This window comes from Tamandua tetradactyla, chromosome 10 (assembly GCF_023851605.1).
Source record: "Tamandua tetradactyla isolate mTamTet1 chromosome 10, mTamTet1.pri, whole genome shotgun sequence".
Taxonomy (NCBI): domain Eukaryota; kingdom Metazoa; phylum Chordata; class Mammalia; order Pilosa; family Myrmecophagidae; genus Tamandua; species Tamandua tetradactyla.
The window spans coordinates 23862725-23884380 of NC_135336.1; the positions used below are offsets into that span (position 1 = coordinate 23862725).

At 34.6% G+C, this 21656-nt stretch overlaps 1 protein-coding gene and 1 pseudogene across 3 annotated transcripts in view; both read left to right on the forward strand.

Annotated features, from left to right (window-relative positions):
- IQCB1 (IQ motif containing B1) overlaps nucleotides 1–21656 on the forward strand; it is a 104675-nt gene that overhangs the window by 31697 nt on the left and 51322 nt on the right. For all 3 annotated transcript variants that reach the window (XM_077118181.1, XM_077118179.1, XM_077118180.1), the window contains 2 exons: nucleotides 17110–17288; nucleotides 17888–17994. In XM_077118181.1, the coding sequence (XP_076974296.1) occupies nucleotides 17110–17288; nucleotides 17888–17994 (286 nt within the window). The remainder of the gene's footprint in view (nucleotides 1–17109; nucleotides 17289–17887; nucleotides 17995–21656) is intronic.
- On the forward strand, nucleotides 469–14744 carry LOC143648332 (dihydrofolate reductase pseudogene; annotated as a pseudogene).

Below are 21656 nucleotides of genomic sequence, written 5' to 3' on the forward strand. Positions count from 1 at the left end.
TGATGAACACATATGTGTGAATAAAGTATCAAATGTCAATGAAAAGAATAATCCAAAAGGTTTAAAAGGAATGATGCCAGGTACTTTTGGGAATAGTGTTTCTTATCAACAAGCGAACTGGAAATCTCATGAATAACAGGACATTGGGAAGAGTAATTAGGAAAGTTTCACATCAGTAGAGAGGAATAATTAGCCTTAAACTGAGCACTGCTCTGGACCATCCAAACAAATCGTAAAAACAAGACCCAAACAGATCAGATTATTTCCAAGTAACTTAACTGCATGTATTATTGAAACTGCCTACATCTTAATGTCTTTATTGTGAGGTATACAAAAGCAGAAAGTTTAGCAGAAATGATCATGCTTTGATTTAGCTTTAAAAGTACAAGAATATCATATTTGTGTCATTATAGAGTCTTTACTTTGCTCTTTCTTTTTTTTTCTCTTCTTTTAGTACTTCACAGTGATCATTTCTTACACTTCCCACAAACTGACAATGTCCAAATAGGATCTATAGTCATGACTAAGAATATAGTAAAGACCAGCAGGTGGCTTGGTTTTACAAAATGTTGCTGTTTTTAATTTTTGATCAGAAACTTTACCAATTTTGCTGAAATCATTGATTGTATATGACTTATCCATGGCACTATAAAAGCTGTAACCAGAAAAGCTGAAGAATATTTTTAGAAAAACAAAAAATATCCAACACCTAACAAGGTAAAATTCATTGTCTTACATCCATTTCAAGATTCCCAGGCATGTAAAGAAAAAGGAAAACTGGATCCTTAAAGAGAAGAGTGAATTGGTCAAATTGACACAGATATCAGAATTTACAGGCAGAGATATTAAACAATTATTATAACGTTAAAAAAAATTGAGTAGAGACATGTAAGATATGAAAATATCCAAACTAAACTTCTGGAGATGGAAACTACATGTCTACAATGAAGTACACTAGCTGGGATTAACACCAGATTAACATGGCAGAAGATTATTGAACTTGAAAACAGACACAGCAATGGAAACTACACAAAATTAACCAAAAAATAAGAATCCTAAATATAGAAAAAGGAAGGTGCACAAGTGAACTGTGGGACAACTTCAAGCAGCCTTATTTATGTAGAAGTAATGGCTGGAAATTTTCCAATTTTGATGACAACTATAAACTCACAAACTTAGGAATCTCAACAGTCCTCAAGGATAATAAATACAGTATATAGTAAGGCATGTCATAAAGTCTTCACAATTAGTGATAAAGAGAAACTCTTAAAAGCAGCCAGAGAGAGAAAAGACACGTATATAGAGAGGAATAAACATAAGGATGATAGCAACTTTCTAATCAGAAATAATGAAAACAAAAAGACAATTGAACAACATCATTAAAGTACTGAGTGAAAAAATTTTAATTAGACTATTATACTCAGCAAAGTATGTTTCATAAACAAAGACTAAATACTTTTTAAGAAATCACCATCAAATCTATACTACAGGAACTATAAAAAGTATCCCTCATCACCGTGAAACACTCTGAGAAATGTTTAAGGAATTTCCTTGGCCAGAAGGAAAATGAATCTTTACAAAATACTGAAGAATATAAAAAATGATAATTACATAAGTAAATATATAAGATTATTTTCCTTATTTAAATCTCTTTTTAAAAAGTACTATTTATAAAAAAATAATAACTATGTATTTTGGGGTTTGTAACCTATGTATAAGTAATATGGAGAACAACAGTAGCATAAGGGCCAAGAAGGGGAAAATAGAAGTATACTCTTGTAAGCTTCTTACACTATATATGAACTGGTATAATATTACCTGAAAGTAGACTGACAATTTGAAGACATATACTGTGAATCTTTAAGCAACCAATAAAATAACAAAATAAAGTGTTACAAGTAATAAGCCAACAAAAGTGATAAAATCAAATTATAAAAAATACTTGATCTAAAAGATGGCAGTTAAAGGGAAAAGTGAACAAAGGACAGATGGGACAAGTAATAGCTAAAAAATAGATTTGAAACTCTCTGTAGTAAATGTGAATGAAAAAGCCCAATTAAAAAGTAGAGATTGACAGGTTAGGTTTTTTTTTTTAAGAAAGGAACCAGGGGCGGGCCATGGTGGCTGAGCAGGCAAGAATGCTTGCCTGCGATGCCAGAGGACCCGGGTTCGATTCCCGGTGCCTGCCCATGTGAAGAAAAAAAAAAAAGGAACCAGCTGCATGCTACTTATAAGAAATTCATTAAATATAAAGACACAGAGGTTAAAAGTAAAATGATGAAGTAAGGCAAGCAAGCTCCAGTTGTATTTGCTGCTCCTGTCGTTATGGTTCATCCGCTAAACTGCATCATCCTGTGTCTCAGAACATGGACATCAGCAAAAACAGAGACCTGCTCTTGCCCCCGCTCAGGAATGAATTCAAGTATTTCCAAAGAATGACCACAACTTCTTTAGTAAAAGTTAAACAGTATTTGGTAATCATGGGTATAAAGACCCTGTTCTCCATCCCTGAGAAGAATCGGTCTTTTAAAGCGCAGAATTAATTTAGTTTTCAGTAGGGAACTCAAGGAACCCCCACAAGGTGCACACTTTCTTGCCAAGAGTTTGGATGATGCCTTAAAACTTATTGAGCAACCAGAATTAGCTAATAAAGTAGACATGGTTTGGATACTGGGAGGCAGTTCTATTTATAAGGAAGCCATGAATCAGCCAGGCCATCTTAGACTATGACAAAGATCATGCAGAAATTTGAAAGTGACACATTTTTCCAGAAATTGATGTAGAAAAATATAAACTTCTCCCAGAATACCCAGTTGTTCTTTCTTATATCCAAAAGGAGAAAGGCATGAAGTACAAATTTGAGGTGTATGAAAAGAATGATTAATGTGAGGATGTTTTCTGACTTAATTCTATTTGTTTCCTTCCATCCCCCCAAATTTACATATTTTTACATTAGAAAAAAAGACATCTTTAAATCTATAGATAACTGTTTCTATGCATGGTATTTTTACTCTCCATTAATCTTAACTAGACTGTATCAGATACCATTTGTGAAATATTTCTTGCTACAACTGCTTTAATGCCTATCCCTCAAGGGTCAAGATTAGGTCCCTACCTAGGGTAGTGTGTCTATCAAGACAACCCAAAGTTGGAGAGTCCCTGGTAGCATTAGTTGAAATCAGGACCCACAGAGATAGGAGCTAGACAGTTTAATCCAAATGGCAGAAAGGGATTACAAACAGAAGAACTGCAACTTGTATTTTAAAAGAAAATTGGATCAAAATAGGAACTATAAATTATTCTGGTTATATCATCCTTCTGAAAAAAATTTGTGTTCACTCAGATAGAGAATTAGTGAATTGAGAGCTCTACTATATTCAGTAGGGGAAGTAGAGATTGGTAGGAGACCAACTTTTGGGGGGTTAAAAGAGGAGGAAAACTTTGAGACCTTTAAAAATTCTGTTTTTCATCATCGGTGAAGTTAAAAGAGCTGTTACATGATAGAAATGAATAGGCTGCTGTTTTCAGAAAACTCAATATAATAACAAGCATAATAGGTAAAATTAAAAGAGGTAATGAATTGAGAATGGATATTGCTTGAAACCAAAGTTATTTAGAAATAAGCTTCACATCATTAAAAATGAAACTTAAAATATTTTTTACACTTTAGCAAAGATTCAAATTATTATGATAGCCAAGAAAATAGCATTTCCAATATTTTCTGTATTATAAATTGACACAGCTATTTTAAGAGCATATATTTGCAATATCAATTAAAATTCCAATATGTTCATATCCTTGGAACCCCGAGCTTACATTTCTAGACATTAATCCTGACATAAAAAAAGAGTCAAGAGTATTTGTTGAACACTTTTATTTTTTTTAAACAACAGTTTAGAAACAGCATAATGTTGATCAATAAAGAAATATTAACTGGTATATCTATAGAATGTAATATTCTACAGCATTTAAAAGGATTGCAGTACTGAAATAGAAAAGGATTATTAAGTGAAAGAAGCAAATTGTATATAATAGCCAAAATTTTTAATAAATATTAATATGTATACAGAAGGAAAAAGGCAAAGAATGAAAGAAAAGATATACCATGCTAACACTAGTCCAAAAAGAACTAGAATATGTTAATATCAGACAAAGTAGGTTTCAGAGCAAAGAACATTGCCAGTGATAAAGAAGGCTATTTCATAATAATGAAGGGTCAATTCATAGGACGTGCCAGTCCTAAACATTTATTGGCCTATTAACAGAATTTCAAAATACATAAGCAAACTGATAGAACTGCAGTGAGAATAGAAACAACTAGTTTTAGTGAAGTTGTCAATATACCTCTCTCAATAATTGATAGAATAAGTAGATCAAAAATTAGTATGACTATAAATGAACAACAGTATCAGCTTGACCTGATAGATGGTTTTAGAACACTCTACCATAACAACAGAATACACCTTCTTTTTAGATGCAGATGGAACGTTTATAAAGATATATTCTGGGTCCATAAAATGAGTTTCATTAAAAGGACTTAATTCATGCAAAATTAAAATTTCTCTGGCCTCAGTGGAATTAAATTAGAAATTAATACCAGGAAGAACTCTGAAACATCCCCAACTATGTGGGAAATAATAGCTTGCATCTAAATAATCCACAAGACAAATCACATGTGAAGTTAGGTATTATTTTGAATTGAATATGAATACAGGACATATTAGAATTTCTGGGTTGCAGCTAAAGCTGTACATAAGGAGAACTTTGTATCACTAAATGCCTATATTAGGAAGGAAGAAAGGATCAAATTATTGATCTTGGTGTCTACCTTTGGCAGCTCAAAAATAAATAAATAAAAAGGAAGAGGAAATTAAATCCTAAGTAAGCACAAAAAAGGAAATAGTGTAATGTAAAGCAGTATCAATGAAATAGAAACCAAAAACAATAGAGAAAATCAGTGAAACTATCAGGTGGCTTTTTGAGAAGATCAAGGATATTAAAAACCGTAGCAAGACTGACTGATCAGGAAAAAGAAGAGAATACAAACTACCACTATCAGACATTAGAGAGGTGAAATCACAACAGTCTAGAGGTATTAAAAATATAATAAGGGGAAAATATAAACAGATTTAAGCTTTTATTTTGACAGATCAGATAAAATGGGCCAGTTCTTTGAAAGATACTAACTATAAAAACTCACTGTATAGCCCTATAACTTTACAGAAATTGATGTTCTAGCTAAAAACCCTCCCACAAAGAAAACTCCAGGCCCAGATGGCTTTACTGGTAAGTTCTACTAAATATTTAAGGAAAAAATAATAATTCTAAATAAACTCTTCCAGAAGAATTGAAGGAGAAATACTTCCCAAGTCATTATATAAGATCAGCATTACCCTGATACCAAAACCAGACAAAGTACAGGAAAAGAAAACTCCTCACCAATATACTCATAAACATAGATGCAAAAATTCTAAAGAAAATTTTAGCAGCTCAATCCAGTAATATATTAAAATGAATTGGGCTTATCCAGGAATGCAGGACTGGTTTAATATTGTAAGATCAATAAATGCAATCCATTGTATTAACAAACTTAAGAATGAAAAACTATATCATTGTATCAAGTGCAGAAAAGCATTTGACAAAATTGAACATCCATTCCTGATTTTTAAAAAGCTTTCAGGAAAGCAGGAGTAGAAGCATATTTCCTTAGTAGATGCACACTTCCTCAGCATCTAAGGGAAACTACAGTTAATATATAATTAATGGTGAAATATTAAATGCTTTCCCTGTAATATCGAGCAAAATAAGGATGTCAGCCCTCACCACTTTTATTCAGTATTGTACTGGGTACTCTAGCCAGTGTGGTCAGGCAAGAAAAAGAACAATTATCTAGAATGGAAGGAAGAAATAAAACTTTTTATATTCCTAGACAACACTGTCATCTATATAAAAAATCTGAAGGAATGTACAAAAAAAAAAAGCCACTTAATGAATGATTTTAGCAAGCTAGTAGGATACAAAATTAGTGTAAAAATATAAATTGAATTTTTATATCCATCACTTAATACTCAGAAATTGAAATTTTTTAATTGTTATTTTTATACTATCATAAAAAATATGAAATATGTACAGTTAAACCCGACAAAAGATGTGAAAGACCTATTCATTGAAAACTGCAAAATATTACTGAGATAAATAAAGTAATGCCTAAATAAATGGGAAAATATACTGTTAATAAGTTGAAAGCACATTATTGTTAAGATCTCAGTTCTCTCAAGATTAATGTATATTTAAATACAAAGCCAATCAGTTCCATTTTTGTAGAAATGGACAAGCTGATTCTACAATTCATGTGGAAATGAAAGGATCTAACCAACTTTGAAAACGAAGAGCACAGTTGGAGAATAACACTTATAACTTATTTTAAGACTCCTTTATAAAGTTAAAATAATTAAAACAATGTGATATTGGTACACAAATATACAGATCTATCAATGAAACAGAATAGCATCATAAATATATCTACACATAAATAACAAATTATTTTGGACAGAGGTGTAAGAGCCATCCAATGGAAAAAGAATAGATTTTTTAAATGGTGGTGGTACAATTGGGTATCATTGGGCAAAGAAAAGAAGTTTGCTCTATAGCTCTCACCATATACAAAAACCAAATGTAAAGCCTAAACTATAAAACTTTTGAAGAAAAATGGTAGAAAGCCCTTGTAATTGTCAGGAATCTTCAAGGAAACAGAACTGACATATGATATATATATATAGAGAGAGAGAGAGAGAGATAGACAGTATTCCTTCAGACTGCTAAAGTCATTGGTTCTTCAACTGATTGAATAAGACTTCTCATTGTTGAGACAGTCTTAATTGTAGATGTAATCTACAATTGAAGATTGAAGACAATCTTAATTGTGGACGTAATCAGCCATAGATAAAATTTACTTACTGTGCTGGTTTGAAAGGATATATGTCTCCTAGAAAAGCCATGTTTTAATCTAAATCCCATTTCATAAAGACAGAATAATCCCTATTCAATACTGTATGTTTGAAACTGTAATCAGACCATCTCCCTGGAGATGTGATATAATCAAGAGTAGTTGTTAAGCTGGATTAGGTGACAATATGTCTCCACTCATTTGGGTGGATCTTGATAAGGTTCTGGATTCCTATAAAAGAGGAAACATTTTGGAGAATGAAAGAGATTCAGAGAGAGCAGAGCAGAATGACAAAGCCATGAGAAGCAGAGTCCACCAGCCAATGACCTTTGGAGATGAAGAAGGAAAATGCCTCCTGGGAAGCTTTATGAAACAGGAAGCCAGGAGAAGAAGCTAGCAGATGATGCTGTGTTCACCATGTGCCCTTCCAGATGAGAGAGGAACCCTGACTGTGTTCACCATGTGCCCTTCCAGATGAAAGAGAAACCGTGAACTTCATCGACCTTCTTAAACCAAGGTGTCTTTCCCTGGATGGATGCCTTTGATTGGACATTTCTATAGACTTGTTTTAATTGAGACATTTTCTCAGCCTTAGAACTGTAAACTAACAACTTATTAAATTCCCCTTTTTAAAAGCCATTCCGTTTCTGGTATATTGCATTCCAGCAGCTAACAAACTAAAACATTTACTGATGATTTAAATCCATGAAATATCCTCACAGTAACAATCAGGTCAGTACTTACTTGATGAAACAACTGAACAACATAACCTAGCCAGGTTGATTCATGAACTTAACCATCACAAACCTTATAACCTTGGGACTCAACAAATATTTCTTAAATTCTTCTACATGACACCAAAAGTACAGTCCATAAAAGAAGAAATTGATAAATTGAATTTCATCAAAATTAAAACCATCTACTCTTCAAAAGAGTTTATTAAGAAGGTAAAAAAGCAAGCCACCAACTGAGAAAATACTTGTTAAGCATATATCTTATTCAGTACTAGTATCCAGATATTACAAAGAATACTCAAAATTCAATAATACAAAAAGAAAATACTTTGAAAAATGGGCAAAAGAATTGACCAGACACTTCATGAAAAAGAAAATACTTTGAAAAATGGGCAAAAGAATTGACCAGACACTTCATGAAAAAGAAAATATATGAATGACAAACACATGAAAAGATGTTTAGCAAGATCAGTCATTAGGAAGATATTAGACAGCTATTAAAATGGCTAAGATTCAAAACACTGACTCAAGTATAATGACTGTGATATACTAAAATTAAGGACCAGTATCTTGTACTGCCTTGACATCTGATGAAATTGGAAAGGCCTCAAATCACCTAACTACAACTTCCCCAAAGTATAAATATAAACTCACAAAGATAAGTGCACTAGCCAAACAACCATCCTTATCCATCAGACCAGGTGCAGTTCCTAGGTAGCAAGTCTCAGTTCCCTGCAAGCCCATGGAATTATTCAAATAAGTCAATCATGTCCTCCCATGCAAAGCAGGGGAACACCGTATCATCCTGATACTATAAAGGCTCCCACAGCTTCTGGTTGTTCACTCTTTTCCCAAATGTAAGCTCTTGTATCCCTATATAGCATGCTGTGTCCTTTTCTCCCAGCTTTGAGTATTTGTGACTAATAAACATTGTTGATTTCATCTGTCCAGTGTTGGGTATCATATGTTTGGCTTTCCCCTTAACTCTGGAGTTAACAAGGTGAATGGGAGGCTATTAATAAGAATAATAAGAATCTGGAGGAACTGGATCTCTTGTATGCTAAAGGTGGGAATATAAAAATTGTGCAACCACTTTTGAAAACAGATTGACAGTTTCTTAAAAGGGTAAATATACACCTACCATATTATCCAGCCATTCCACTTCTAGGTATTTGCCCAAAGATTTGTCCACAAATGCTCATAGCAGCATTATTTGTAATAGCCAAAGTATAGAAACCACTGTAGTTTATCCGTATAATAAATTACTACTCAGCATTAAAAAGGAATGACATATGTGGCAACACAGATGAATATCAAAATAATTGTACTGAGTAAAAGAAAGCGGGCAAAAGGATACATACAGTATGGTTCCATTTATAAGAAATTCTAGAAAATACAAACTGATTGGTACTGAAAGAAAGACAATCAGTGGTTGCCTGAGGGTAGGGTATCAGGGAGGGCTGAAAGAGAAGGACTAGAAAAAGGTACAAGGCAACTTTGTGGGATGATGGATATATTCATTATCTTCATTGTGACAGTGAAACATGTCAGAACTTATCAAATGGTACTCTTTAAATATGTGCAGTTTATTATAAATCAATTATACTTTAATAAAGTATACTTTTTAAAAAATCAAAACTTATTGAATATTTCTATATGATAGAAGGAGCAGTCAAATATCGTTAGGATGTTAATTCTACTCAAAGTGATTTGCACATTGTTTTAGTTTATTACACTGCCAGAATGCAATACACGGGGAACAGAATGCCTTTTATAAAGGGAACTTATTAAGTTGCAAGTTCACAGTTCTGAGTCTATAAAAGTGTCCAAACTAAGGCATCCGTAAAAAGATACCTTGATTCAAGAAAGGCTAATGGGTCCAGAACACTTCTGTCAGCTGGGAAGGCACATGGTGATGTCTGCTAACTTTCTCTCCTGGCTTCTCGTTTTTATAAGGATTTCCCATATACCACCTGTTCTAGTTTGTTAGCTGCCAGAATGTGATATACCAGAAATGGAATGGCTTTTAAAAATGGGGATTTAATAAATTGCAAGTTTACAGTTCTAAGGTTGTGAAAATGTCCCAATTAAAGCAAGTCTTTTATAATGTCCAAATTAAGGCACCAACAAGAGGTTACCTTCACTCAAGAAAGGCCAATGAAGTTAGGGTTTCTCTCTCAACTGGAAAGGCACACGGCGATGTCTGCTAGCTTTCTCTCCAGGCTTCTTGTTTCCTGAAGCTCCCCCAGGGGCATTTTCCTTCTTCATCTCCAAAGGTCTCTGGATGTATGGGCTTTCATGGCTCTTGAATTCTCTCCAAAATGTTTCCTCTTTTAAAGGATTCCAGTAACTAATCAGGACCCATCTGGAATGGGTGGAGCCACATTTCCCTCTAATCAAAGGTTAATACCCAAAATTGGGTGAGTCGCATATCTGTGGCGATACTCCAGTCAAATTTCCAACCTATAGTACTAAATAGGGATTAAAAGAAACTGCTGCCTCCACCAGATGGAACAGAATTAAAATATGACTTTTCTAGGGCATGTAATCCTTTCAAGCCAGCACACCAACCTATTACTGATTTCCTGCATTAATATGGAACATTTGTTGCAATTGATGAAAGATCATTTTTATAATTGTACAGTGGTATACCACAGGGTTCACTGTGTTATATATACAGTCTATGGATTTTTAAAAATTTTTCACTCTAGTAACATATACAACCCAAAATTTCCCCTTTTAAAACACAAATATATATTTCAGTGGTGTTAATTATAATCACAAAATTGTGCTGTCACAACCATCCATTAACCAAAACTTTTCTGTCATACCAAATAGAAACTCTGTGCAATTAAGGCAATGCCTTCCTATTCTCCAACCGCCCCCCCATCCCCTACTAACCTATATCTAGTTTTTGACTGAATTTGCTTATTCTGATTATTTCATAACAGAGAGATCCTACAATTTTGCCCTGTTGTGTCTGGCTTCTTGCACACAATGTGATTTTTTCAAGTTTCATCCATATTGTCTTATGTATCAGAACTTCATTCTTTTCATAGTTTAATAATATTCCATTATATGTATATACCCCCTTTTTTTAACCCCATTTTGTTTATTGGTTCATCAGTTGATGGGCACTTAGATTGCATCCATCTTTTGACTACTGAACATCTGTATGCAAATATGTGTTCCATCCTGCTTTCAGTTCTTTTGCACATACATAGAATTGAGATTTCTGAGTCATGTGTTAGTTCTATACTTAACTTTCTGAGGAACCTCCATCTTCCACAGTGGCTGCACCATTTTACATTACCCCAGCAATGAATGAGTGTTCCTATTTCTCCATATCCTCAACACTTGTAATTTTCCATTTTTTTAAAATAGTAGTCATTTTAGTAGGCTTCAAATGGTATCTCGTGGTTTGATTTGCACTTCCCTAATGGCTGGTGATGTTGAACATGTTTTCATGTGTTTTGTTTTTTGTTTTTGCCACTTGTATATCTTCTTTGAAGAAATATCTATTCAAATCTTTTACCCATTTTTATGTTGGGTTGCTTGTCTTTTTGTTGTTAGATTGTAGGATTTCTTTTTATAATTTGGATATTAAACTCTTCTCGCATGTGTGACTTCCAGATATATTTTTCCCATTGTAGGTTGGCATTTTACTTTCATATCAGAGTCCTTTGAAGCACAAAATTATTTTTATTTTGGTAAGATCTCATTTAGCTTTTTCCCTTGCTACATATGTTTTGGTATGAAGTCTAAGAAAGCATTGCTTGACACTAGGTCCTGGGGATGCTTCTCTGTTTTCTTCTGGGAGTTTTATAGTTCTGAACTTAATCTTATGTTTAAGTCTTTGATCCATTTTAAGAAGATTTTTGTATATGGTGTGAAATAAGGGCTGACCTTCATTTATTTTTTCATGTTGACATCTAGTTTTCCCAGCAGTTTTGTTGAGGAGACTATTCTTTCCCAACTGAGTGAACTTGAACCATTGTCAAAAGACAGTTGGCTATAAATGTGACAGTTGTTTTTGAACTCTAAATTCATTCCCATTAGTATCTATATCTGTCCTTGTGCCAAATCCATGCTGTTTTGATTACTGTGGCTTTGTAGTTAGTTTTAAGATCAGGAAAAGTGACTTCCAACTTCGTTCCACTTTCTCAAGATGACTTTGGCAATTTGGGGCCACTTACCCTTCCATATAAATTTAGATTAGATTAAATGCAGATTTCTCACCAGAAACTATAGGCAAAGCAGCAGTGGGCTGAAATACTAAAAAGTACTGAGAGAAAACCATTACCAAACAAGAATTTTATATCTGGCAAGACATTCTTTCAAAAATGAGGAAGAAATTAAAATATTCCCAGATAAATCAAAATTGAAGGAGCTTATTACCATTAGACCTGCCCTACAACCAATGCTAAAGGGAGTTCTTTAGACTGAAAGGAGAGGACACAAGACAGTGGATCAAGGAGGGATAAAGAAAAAATGACCACTGGTAAGGTAATAATTTGGGTAGTTTAAAATGCCAGTACCACTATACTGTACCTTTTGGTATGTAACTCCACTCATGACCTCCATACGGGTACTGAAACACAAATGCATACAAAGTAATAAAAACTTATGGTTTGGGACATATAGTGTAGAAAGACACGATATGTAGCAGGTAACAAAAAAGGAAGGATGTAGGAATACTGTATGTTTTTGTTATTGAAATTAAGTTCATATAAAATAGAGAAATGAATGTTATGTATATATAGAATGTTAAATTTTAACTGCATGGTAACCATAAAGAAAACATATAAAAAACATATCCAGAAAGAAATGAATTTGATTCCTGGCCCATGCACTTCCCAAACAAACAAACAAACAAACAAAAAAACCAAATCAACAAAAATTCAGCAATGGTACTTCAGTAAAGGGATACTTACATGGAAAAAGAATGAAATGTGACCCCTTCCATACAACATACCAAAAGAAAAAAAGAAATGAGGATAGACTTAATATGGTACCACACAAAAATAAAATAAATATGAAAGTAGGTTTTATGGAAGAATTGAGGATTCTAAATGGTATAAGGCTTGAAAAACTAGACAGCAAAATGGCAGAAGAAAGGCTTGCATTTACAGTAGTTACTTTAAATATGTAGATGGATTAAACTCTCCAGTCAAAAGACAAAAATTGACAGAATGGATTAAAACAGCACAATGAACTATATTCTATTTACAAGAGAAGACTCACCATAAATTCAAAGACATAAGCAGGTTGAAAGTAAAAGGATGGCAGCACCAGCAAGGTGCATCAGGAGCTGGGGATGAGGACCCTATTGTTGTCTGCCTTGAGGTTGGGGGATGAACGATGGTACCCACTGTTCAGGGACTACAATTGACAGTATTGACTGTGATTTACCAGCCCCTTCCTTCTGCTCTTCCTAGATGTCACACAGTGTTCTCTAGATTCTGGGGTTTCAAAATAGTTGTCTGAATGACAGTTCCTACCTGTTTAATATTTGTTTTAGTTGAGGGATTGATTCCTGGAGCTTCCTACTCCACAATTTCCTATAATCCTTGTAGTAATTGATTTTTAACAAGGGTGCCACATCCTCTCAATGGGAAAAGACCAGTCTCTTTCACAAATGGTGCTGGTAAAAATGGATGTTCACATATAAAAGAATGAAAGTGTGTCCCTAACTCATACCATATACAAAATGAGTCAAAGACCTAAATATAAGAGCCAAAACTATAAAACTGCTAGAAGAAAACATAGGGAAACATCTTCAGAACCTCATATTAGGTAGTGTATTTTTAGATTTTATACTGAAATACAAGCAGAGAAGAAAAAATACATAAATGGAACTCAAATCACAATTAAAATTTTTGTGCATCAAAATTAGCATGTTTCAAAACCACACATCTCATAGGGTATTAAAATCCAGAATATGTAATGAACTCTTACAAATCAACAACAAAAAGACAACCCAATTAAAAAATGGGCAAAGGATTTTAATAGACTTTTCTCCAAAGATATATGGATGGCCAATAAGCACATGAAAGGCTGTTCAACATTTTTACCCATTAGGGAAACACAAATCAAAGCCAAAATGAGATATAATTTCACAACACTAGAATGTCAACTATTCAAAAATTGGAAAATAAGTTTGGGCAAGGATATGGAGATATAGAAACCCTCATACATTGTTAGTAGCTAAGTAAAATGCTGCAATTGCTGTGGAAAAGTTTGGTAGTTCCTCAGAAAGTTAGATATAGAATTGCCATTTGACCCAGCAACCCCATTTTTAGGTATATACCCCCAAAAAATGGAAATAAGGGACTCAGACAGGTACTTATTAGTCACAGTTGCCAAAAGGTAGAAGCTAACCCAAAGGTCCATGAACAGAAGAATGGATAAACAAAATGTGGTATAAGGACACAATAGGATATTATTCAGTCATAAAAAGGAATGAAATTCTGATTCATGATACAGTATGAATGGACCTTGAAGACATCATACTGTGTGAATAAAGCCAGATACCCAAGGACTAAATACTGTAAGATTTTACTTATATGAAATAATTAGAATAAGCAAATTGATACACTCAGAAATTAAAATACAGCTTATAGGAGTGAGAAATGGGAATAGGGAATGAGAAATTAATGGTTAATTGGTACAAAGATTCTGTTAGCTAATGTATACTTAACATTACTTATGCAAATGTAAAATTAACTTGACAGAAATTTAATTACACTCCTTAATATTTTTTAATAGTTTTATTGTAAACAACAAACAGACATACAAACATTCTTGACATGGTTACACTCAGTGGTTCAGAATATTATCACATAGTTGTGTATTCATCACCATGATCATTTTTTTTGACCATTTACCTCTCTCTAGCAAAAGAAAATTAAAAAAAAGAGAGAACTCATACATACCATACCCCTTACCCCTGCCTCTCATTGACCACTAGTATTTCAATCTACTCAATTTATTTCAACCTTTGTTCCCCCTATTATTTGTTTTCTTATCCATATTTCTTACTCATCTGTCCATACCATAGATAAAAGGAGCATCATACACAAGGTTTTTATAATCACACAGTCACATTGCAAAAGCTGTATCATTATACAAATCATCTTCAAGAAGCATCACTACTGGAACACATCTTGACCGTTTCAGATACTTCCCTCTAGCCACTTGAATACACCATAAACTAAAAAGGAGATATCTATATATAATACATAAGAATAACCTCCAGGATAACCTAACGACTCTGTTCAAAATCTCTGAGCCACTGACAGTTTATTTTGTCTCATTTCTCTCTTCTCCCTTTTGGTTAAGAAGGTTTTCTCAATCCCTTGATGCCGCATCCCATCTTATCCTAGAATTTCTGTCCCACGTTGCCAGGAAGTTTTATACCCCTGGGAGTCATGTCCCACATAGGAGGGGGGAGGTCAGTGAGTTTGCTTGCTGTGTCAGCTGAGAGAGAGAGAGGCCACATCTGAGCAACAAAAGAGGTTCTCTGGGGGTGACTGTTAGGCCTCATTTTAAGTAGGGATAAGTTTCATAGGGGCAAACCCCAAGATTGAGAATGCAGCCTATTGATTTGGTTGTCCCCCCTGCTTGCGAGAATATCAGGAATTCTCCAAATGGGGAAGTTGAATTTTTACCCCCTTACTCCCCATTCCCCCAAGGGAATACTCTTTATTCACTGTTAATCACTCTGGGATTTATTGGGACATCACACTAACCTGGACAAACCAAGAAAATGTCATGCCCTATTCAAGGTTCCATGTACTTATGGTGTTCAATTTAACTGTCCATATAAATTAAATTTTGAAATGCACTAGTCAAAATAAAAATTTTGCGCCAAATAAACATTTCTTGCTTTATAATCTCACACAGAAGTCTCACACAGAAAAAAATATGAATGACCATCTGTTTTCAACACTTTGCAATATTGACACTCCTTAATTTTTGAGAGAGCCAGTAAGATGTTAGTATAGGTTCAAAAAGGAAGATTTTTTTTTGAGGAAGATTTATAGTTTGTTTATCAAAGGAAGTAGAAATGAATTTACCAATAGATACAAAACTGGTTAATGTCATGATAGACTACAGTTAATAGTACAAAAATAAGAATGTTCTGTCATGAATTGTAACAAATGTATGACACTAACCCAGGATATTAATAATAAGGAAAAATTTATGGACAATAGTTAATAGTACAGTTTTAATAACTTTTCATCAATTGTAACAAAGGTCACTACTGTTTAATAAAAATTAGTAATATTACAAAAAGTGTTCCAACACCAGTGCAAGGTGTTTGTGGTCGAGTGATGCATGGGAATCCTTTATTTTATGCATGATTGGTTTGAAAACCCATAAATTTGCTAATAAAAAAATTTTCAGTAGTCTTTTAAGTAGCAGCAGCTCTTTTCACTATTAATGAGAAATAATTCAAGCTTTATTTTAAGAGAAAGAAAATACCACATATCTTGGTGTGTTCCTGGAAGTCTAGTTGTCTCTTGATTTGGAGTAATTGGCCATCTAATTGGAGTAATTGACTATGGAGGAACTCATTTGTATCCAGGTTGTGAAGGCAGGGAGAAAAAAAACAAAACCTTGTTAATGTCTTAAAAGCAGTACATAGTAATCGTTAAGGTTACCCTTTCTACTGGACAGAAATCATATGCATTGCTATTTGGATAAGAATATATTTTGCATTGCTCCTAGATAAGAATTATTGGCATTATCGATTTTCTACAAACCAATCTCTACTTTTACTGAATTGCACAATATCCTAAAGAATGTTAAATTAGTCAAACAAAGTTACATACTCCTAGGAAATTGTATATTCCTCAGTGGGGTACATGAAAGAACTTCCAGTAATCCCTTTTGATTATTTCTAAGTTTTGGATAATTTTTCATGAAGTTAGTAACGCAAGATGGATGTGTTAGTGTAATGAAGAAAAAAACAAAGGAAATATTAAGTTCCTTTTGTATAATGCACATGATAATTGAATTCCTATAGCATTTTTGTCTTTATATGTCATTTAGCAAATAACTATCTCTGCTCTTGTGATTTTCCTCTTGTCATTGCCTTGAAGTTATTGAATCACTTCATTTAATGTTTTGTACACTTACGTTCCTCCTCAATTTGGTTACAGGATTATCTGAGTAGATGGCTCTGTTGCTATTCTCTATTTCCTTTTGTACCTAGCATGATGCTTTGCACCCAGTAGGGATTTAATAAATATTAATTTCATTTTATGTATTCGTACAACCAAGCTTTACGTTTAAAGAATTGGTTACCTTCTTGATCAGGCCAGTCAGGCATCAAATTTACTTAGTTTTTTACATTTAATTTGTCTTGATACCTGTGCATCAACTAGTAATGATACAGTCTTATATTTTATTTTGTTATAATAGTGGTGATTTACTCAGAATAGAAGGAAAAACCCTGCATTCAATTTTAAATGAAGTTGTTTTGAAGCTTGTATCAACAACTCATCCAGACATAAGAAGTACTGCTACAAAGCTCCTGCTGTTGATGGCTGAATCCTACCAGGAAATTTTGATTTTACTGAGATTAAGTGCCTCCTACAAGGGTAATGCATATGTTCTTTATTTCTTAGAATTCTCAAAAAGAAAGTTTTATTAATGGTTTCTGAAAGCACAATTATGATATTTTTACAAAGTGAGTAACTGAATGTGCAGATAAAACCCTGTAACCACAGACACCAATTCAGGAAAAAGTTTTTATGTAACCAAGTTGTCTTCATTTCTTAGTAGATGTCATATGGTACTTTGTTTGTGAGGTTACAATGAATATTTATTCCCTTTATAACAAAAAGGTTGTTGAATATGCCATGTGGTACAGTAAAATTGATGGTCAAAAATATGGGTGACCTAATAAAGACTAACTTTAGTGGAGAAAATAGAGGTGTGCTTCAGAGCTTGATAATCCTTTTGTTCTTAAATAATTTAATTACTCTTCAGTTCCTTCATAGCCTTCCCACAAAAGCAAACTCTAACAAAAATAATCTATCTCATTTCCAAAATAAAAAAATCCTTTTGAGAAAAGGAAAAAGAAAAATCCATGTGATTCTTTTTGTGTTTGTTTCTAGACCTGACTTTTTAACCTCAGGTTAATATAATTAGATAATATAATATTATTAATAGTTATACCTTTGTTTTTCCATTTTAGGACTCAGAAGTCTACTGAAAAAACAGGTCGCTGGGTCAGACTTTAGTCAAGAACTTAGACAGCTCCTTGGCCTTTTAAGTCCTAAGGTCCATCAGGAAGAAGAGCAGGTATTAAAATTTAAAATAATTCATATTTACCAACCAACTTAATAGAACCTCAGTTTTCCTTAAATGTTCCTCACTTATTTTCTCTTAATACTGTAAGTAAAATACTTTCCCAGAAAATAGTCTGCTGTTCAGACTACCCACAAACATAATTTGTCTTGTATTTATACCTGTTTATATATCAGGTTTTTTTCAAATTTCTCATGAAATCCACATCTTTGATATTTATCCTCTTTCATCTATAAATTATTTAAATTTATTTCACTGTTTTTTCCCTTGAAATCTCTAACAGTAGAAAACTGTGTTTGAATCACCTAAGGCAAGCCATCTTGTGCTTTGACATTGTTTTAGTTTGCCAAACCTGCTGGAATGCAATATACCAGAAATGGAACAGCTCTTAAAAAGGGAATTTGTTAAGTTGCAAGTGTACCATTCTAAGGCCATAGAAATGTCCAAAGTAAGTCTTCCAGAAAAAAAGATACTTTAATTCCAAAAAAGAGCTAGTGAAATTTGAGGTTGCTCTCTCAGCTGAGAAGGCACATGGCGACATCTGCTAGCTTTGTCTCCTCATTTCATAAGGCTTCCCTAGGGGCATTTTCCTTATGCATCTCCAAAGGTCTCTGGCTGTGTGGGCTCTGTTGGCACTAAAGCTTTTTCCAAAATGACTCCCTCTTTAAGGACTCCAGTAAGCAACCCTACCTTGAATGGGTAGAGACATATCTCCATGGAAACCATCTAATTAAAAGCTACCACCCACAGTTGGGTGGGTTGTATCTCCATGGAAATAGTCAAAATGATCCCACCTGGCAATATTGAATAAGGATTAAAGAGCATGGCTTTTCTGGGGAACACACAGCTTCAAACTGGCTCAGACATATAATGAATGATAAGGCTTTTTGCCTCTGTGTAAGAAACTGAATTTATAGAAATTATTTTAACATTAATGATTATTTGATCATACTTCCTGTAGTGTATCCAAAATGGTGGCTCCAGATAGTCTCCTCCAATAGAAAGAACTATATAGCTTTCACCTTTTCAGATGAAGATTTAAATACATTTGGAAAGCAAATCCAGAACAACAAAATCTTTATTAAAGGAAAGGGATATGTTATGTATCCAAAATCCAAAACTGTAAAGGTAATGAATTTTAAAATGTAAGTAGGAACCATAAAAAAAAAAAAACAAGCAGGCAGGATAGAGGACAAGGAGGTGAACTTGGAAAGAAGTGAGCTGTAGAGAGGGATCTATTAATTCTGTGTATGAGTCCTCACAAGTCATAGACTAATCTCCAGTCCATGCATATGAAGGGCAAATATGAAACAGCATACCAAAGGCTTACAGAACTGAACAGATTTCAAACCACCCACAAAATACAGATGTATTTCAAACTACATACATCTATATGTAGGTTCAGAACATACAGTCTGAACCTAATCTGATTGAATGCCTACTAAATAAAAAAACAGGTTAACTCAAAGTAGACCATGCAAGGTTAGGCATGTAAATAGTAATCCAACAAGCAGCCTTTAAAAATTAAGATAAAGTTATAGCTAAAAAGCCAATGGATAGTTCCGGAGAAGATGGCGGCTTAGTAAGACGCGTGGGTATTAGTTCCTCCTCCAGAAAAGCAACTAAAGAAACAGAAACAATACGAAACAGCTCCCGGAGCCATGACAGAAACCAAAAAGACAGCGTACCCCATTCTGGAACGGCTGAACAGGCAGGGAGAATCCGCTGCGGTGAGATACCCGAGGGGCGCGCGTTTTCCCGGCCAGGGCGGCTGGCGACTGGGGTCCCCTCCACGCACGTGGCTCCCCGGTCTGACTGGGAACGTTGGATAGCGGGGCCCTCCCGCCACGCTTGGCGTCTCGGGCCAGCTGGGCAATTTGGACCAGCACTCCCCCAAGCCGCGGCAGCCGGCGACCCCCGCTCCACACGCAGTTTCCCGGGCCAACTGCGAGATTCGGATTGGCAAGTTAAAGGAGCCACAGCATCTTTTACTGGTGGGACCCGCAGACAGACGAGCGCCACGAGCACCACCTACTGGGCAGGAAAAGAAAAACAGAGCCCAGAGATTCCACAGAAAAACCTTTCAACCAGCTGGGTCCCATACCCAGGGAAATCTGATCAAATGCCCAGACACCAGCAGAAAATAATGGATGACGCTCGGAAAATTGAAGATATGGCCCAGTCAAAGGAACAAACCAATAGTTCAAATGAGATACAGGAGCTGAGACAACTAATGCTGAATATACGAACAGAAATGGAAAAATTCTTCAAAAGCCAAATCAATAAATTGAGGGAGGACATGAAGAAGACATGGGCTGAACAAAAAGAAGAAATAGAAAATCTGAAAAAACAAATCACAGAACTTATGGGAGTGAAGGACAAAGAAGAAAAAATGGAAAAAACAATGGATATCTACAATGGTAGATCTGAAGAGACAGAAGCTACAATTAGTGAACTGGAGGATGGAACATCTGAATTCCAAAAAGAAACAGAAACTATAGGGAAAAGAATGGAAAAACTTGAGCAGGGGATCAGGGAACTGAATGACAATATAAAGCGCACAAATATACGTGTTGTGGGTGTCCCAGAAGGAGAAGAGAAGGGAAAAGGAGGAGAAAAACTAATGGAAGAAATTATCACTGAAAATTTCCCAACTCTTATGAAAGACCTAAATTTACAGATCCAAGAAGTGCAGCGCACCCCAAAGAGAATAGACCCAAATAGGCATTCTCCAAGACACTTACTAGTTAGAATGTCAGAGGTCAAAGAGAGAGGATCTTGAAAGCAGCAAGAGAAAAACAATCTGTCACATACAAGGGAAACCCAATAAGACTATGTGTAGATTTCTCAGCAGAAACCATGGAAGCTAGAAGACAGTGGGATGATATATTTAAATTACTAAAAGAGAAAAACTGCCAACCAAGACTTCTATATCCAGCAAAATTGTCCTTCAAAAATGAAGGAGAAATTAAAACATTTATAGACAAAAAGTCACTGAGAGAATTTGTGACCAAGAGACCAGCTCTGCAAGAAATACTACAGGGAGCACTAGAGTCAGATACGAAAAGACAGAAGAGAGAGGTATGGAGTAAAGTGTAGAAAGAAGGAAAATCAGTTATGATATATATAATACAAAAGCCAAAATGGTAGAGGAAAATAATATCCAAACAGTAATAACACTAAAAGTTAATGGACTGAATTTCCCAATCAAAAGACATAGAATGGCAGAATGGATTACGACCCAGCAATACCACTGCTAGGTATCTACTCAAAGGACTCAAGGGCAAAGACACAGACGGACATTTGCACACCAGTGTTTATAGCAGCATTATCTACAATTGCAAAGAGATAGAAACAGCCAAAATGTCCATCAACAGACGAGTGGCTAAACAAACTGTGGCATATACCTACAATGGAATATTATGCAGCTTTAAGACAGACTAAACTTATGAAGCATGTAATAACATGGATGGACCTAGAGAACATTATGCTGAGTGAGTCTAACCAAAAACTAAAGGACAAATACTGTATGGTCCCACTGATGTGAACTGACATTCGAGAATCAGCTTGGAATATATCATTGGTAACAGAGACCAGCAGGAGTTAGAAACAGGGTAAGATAATGGGTAATTGGAGCTGAAGGGATACAGACTGTG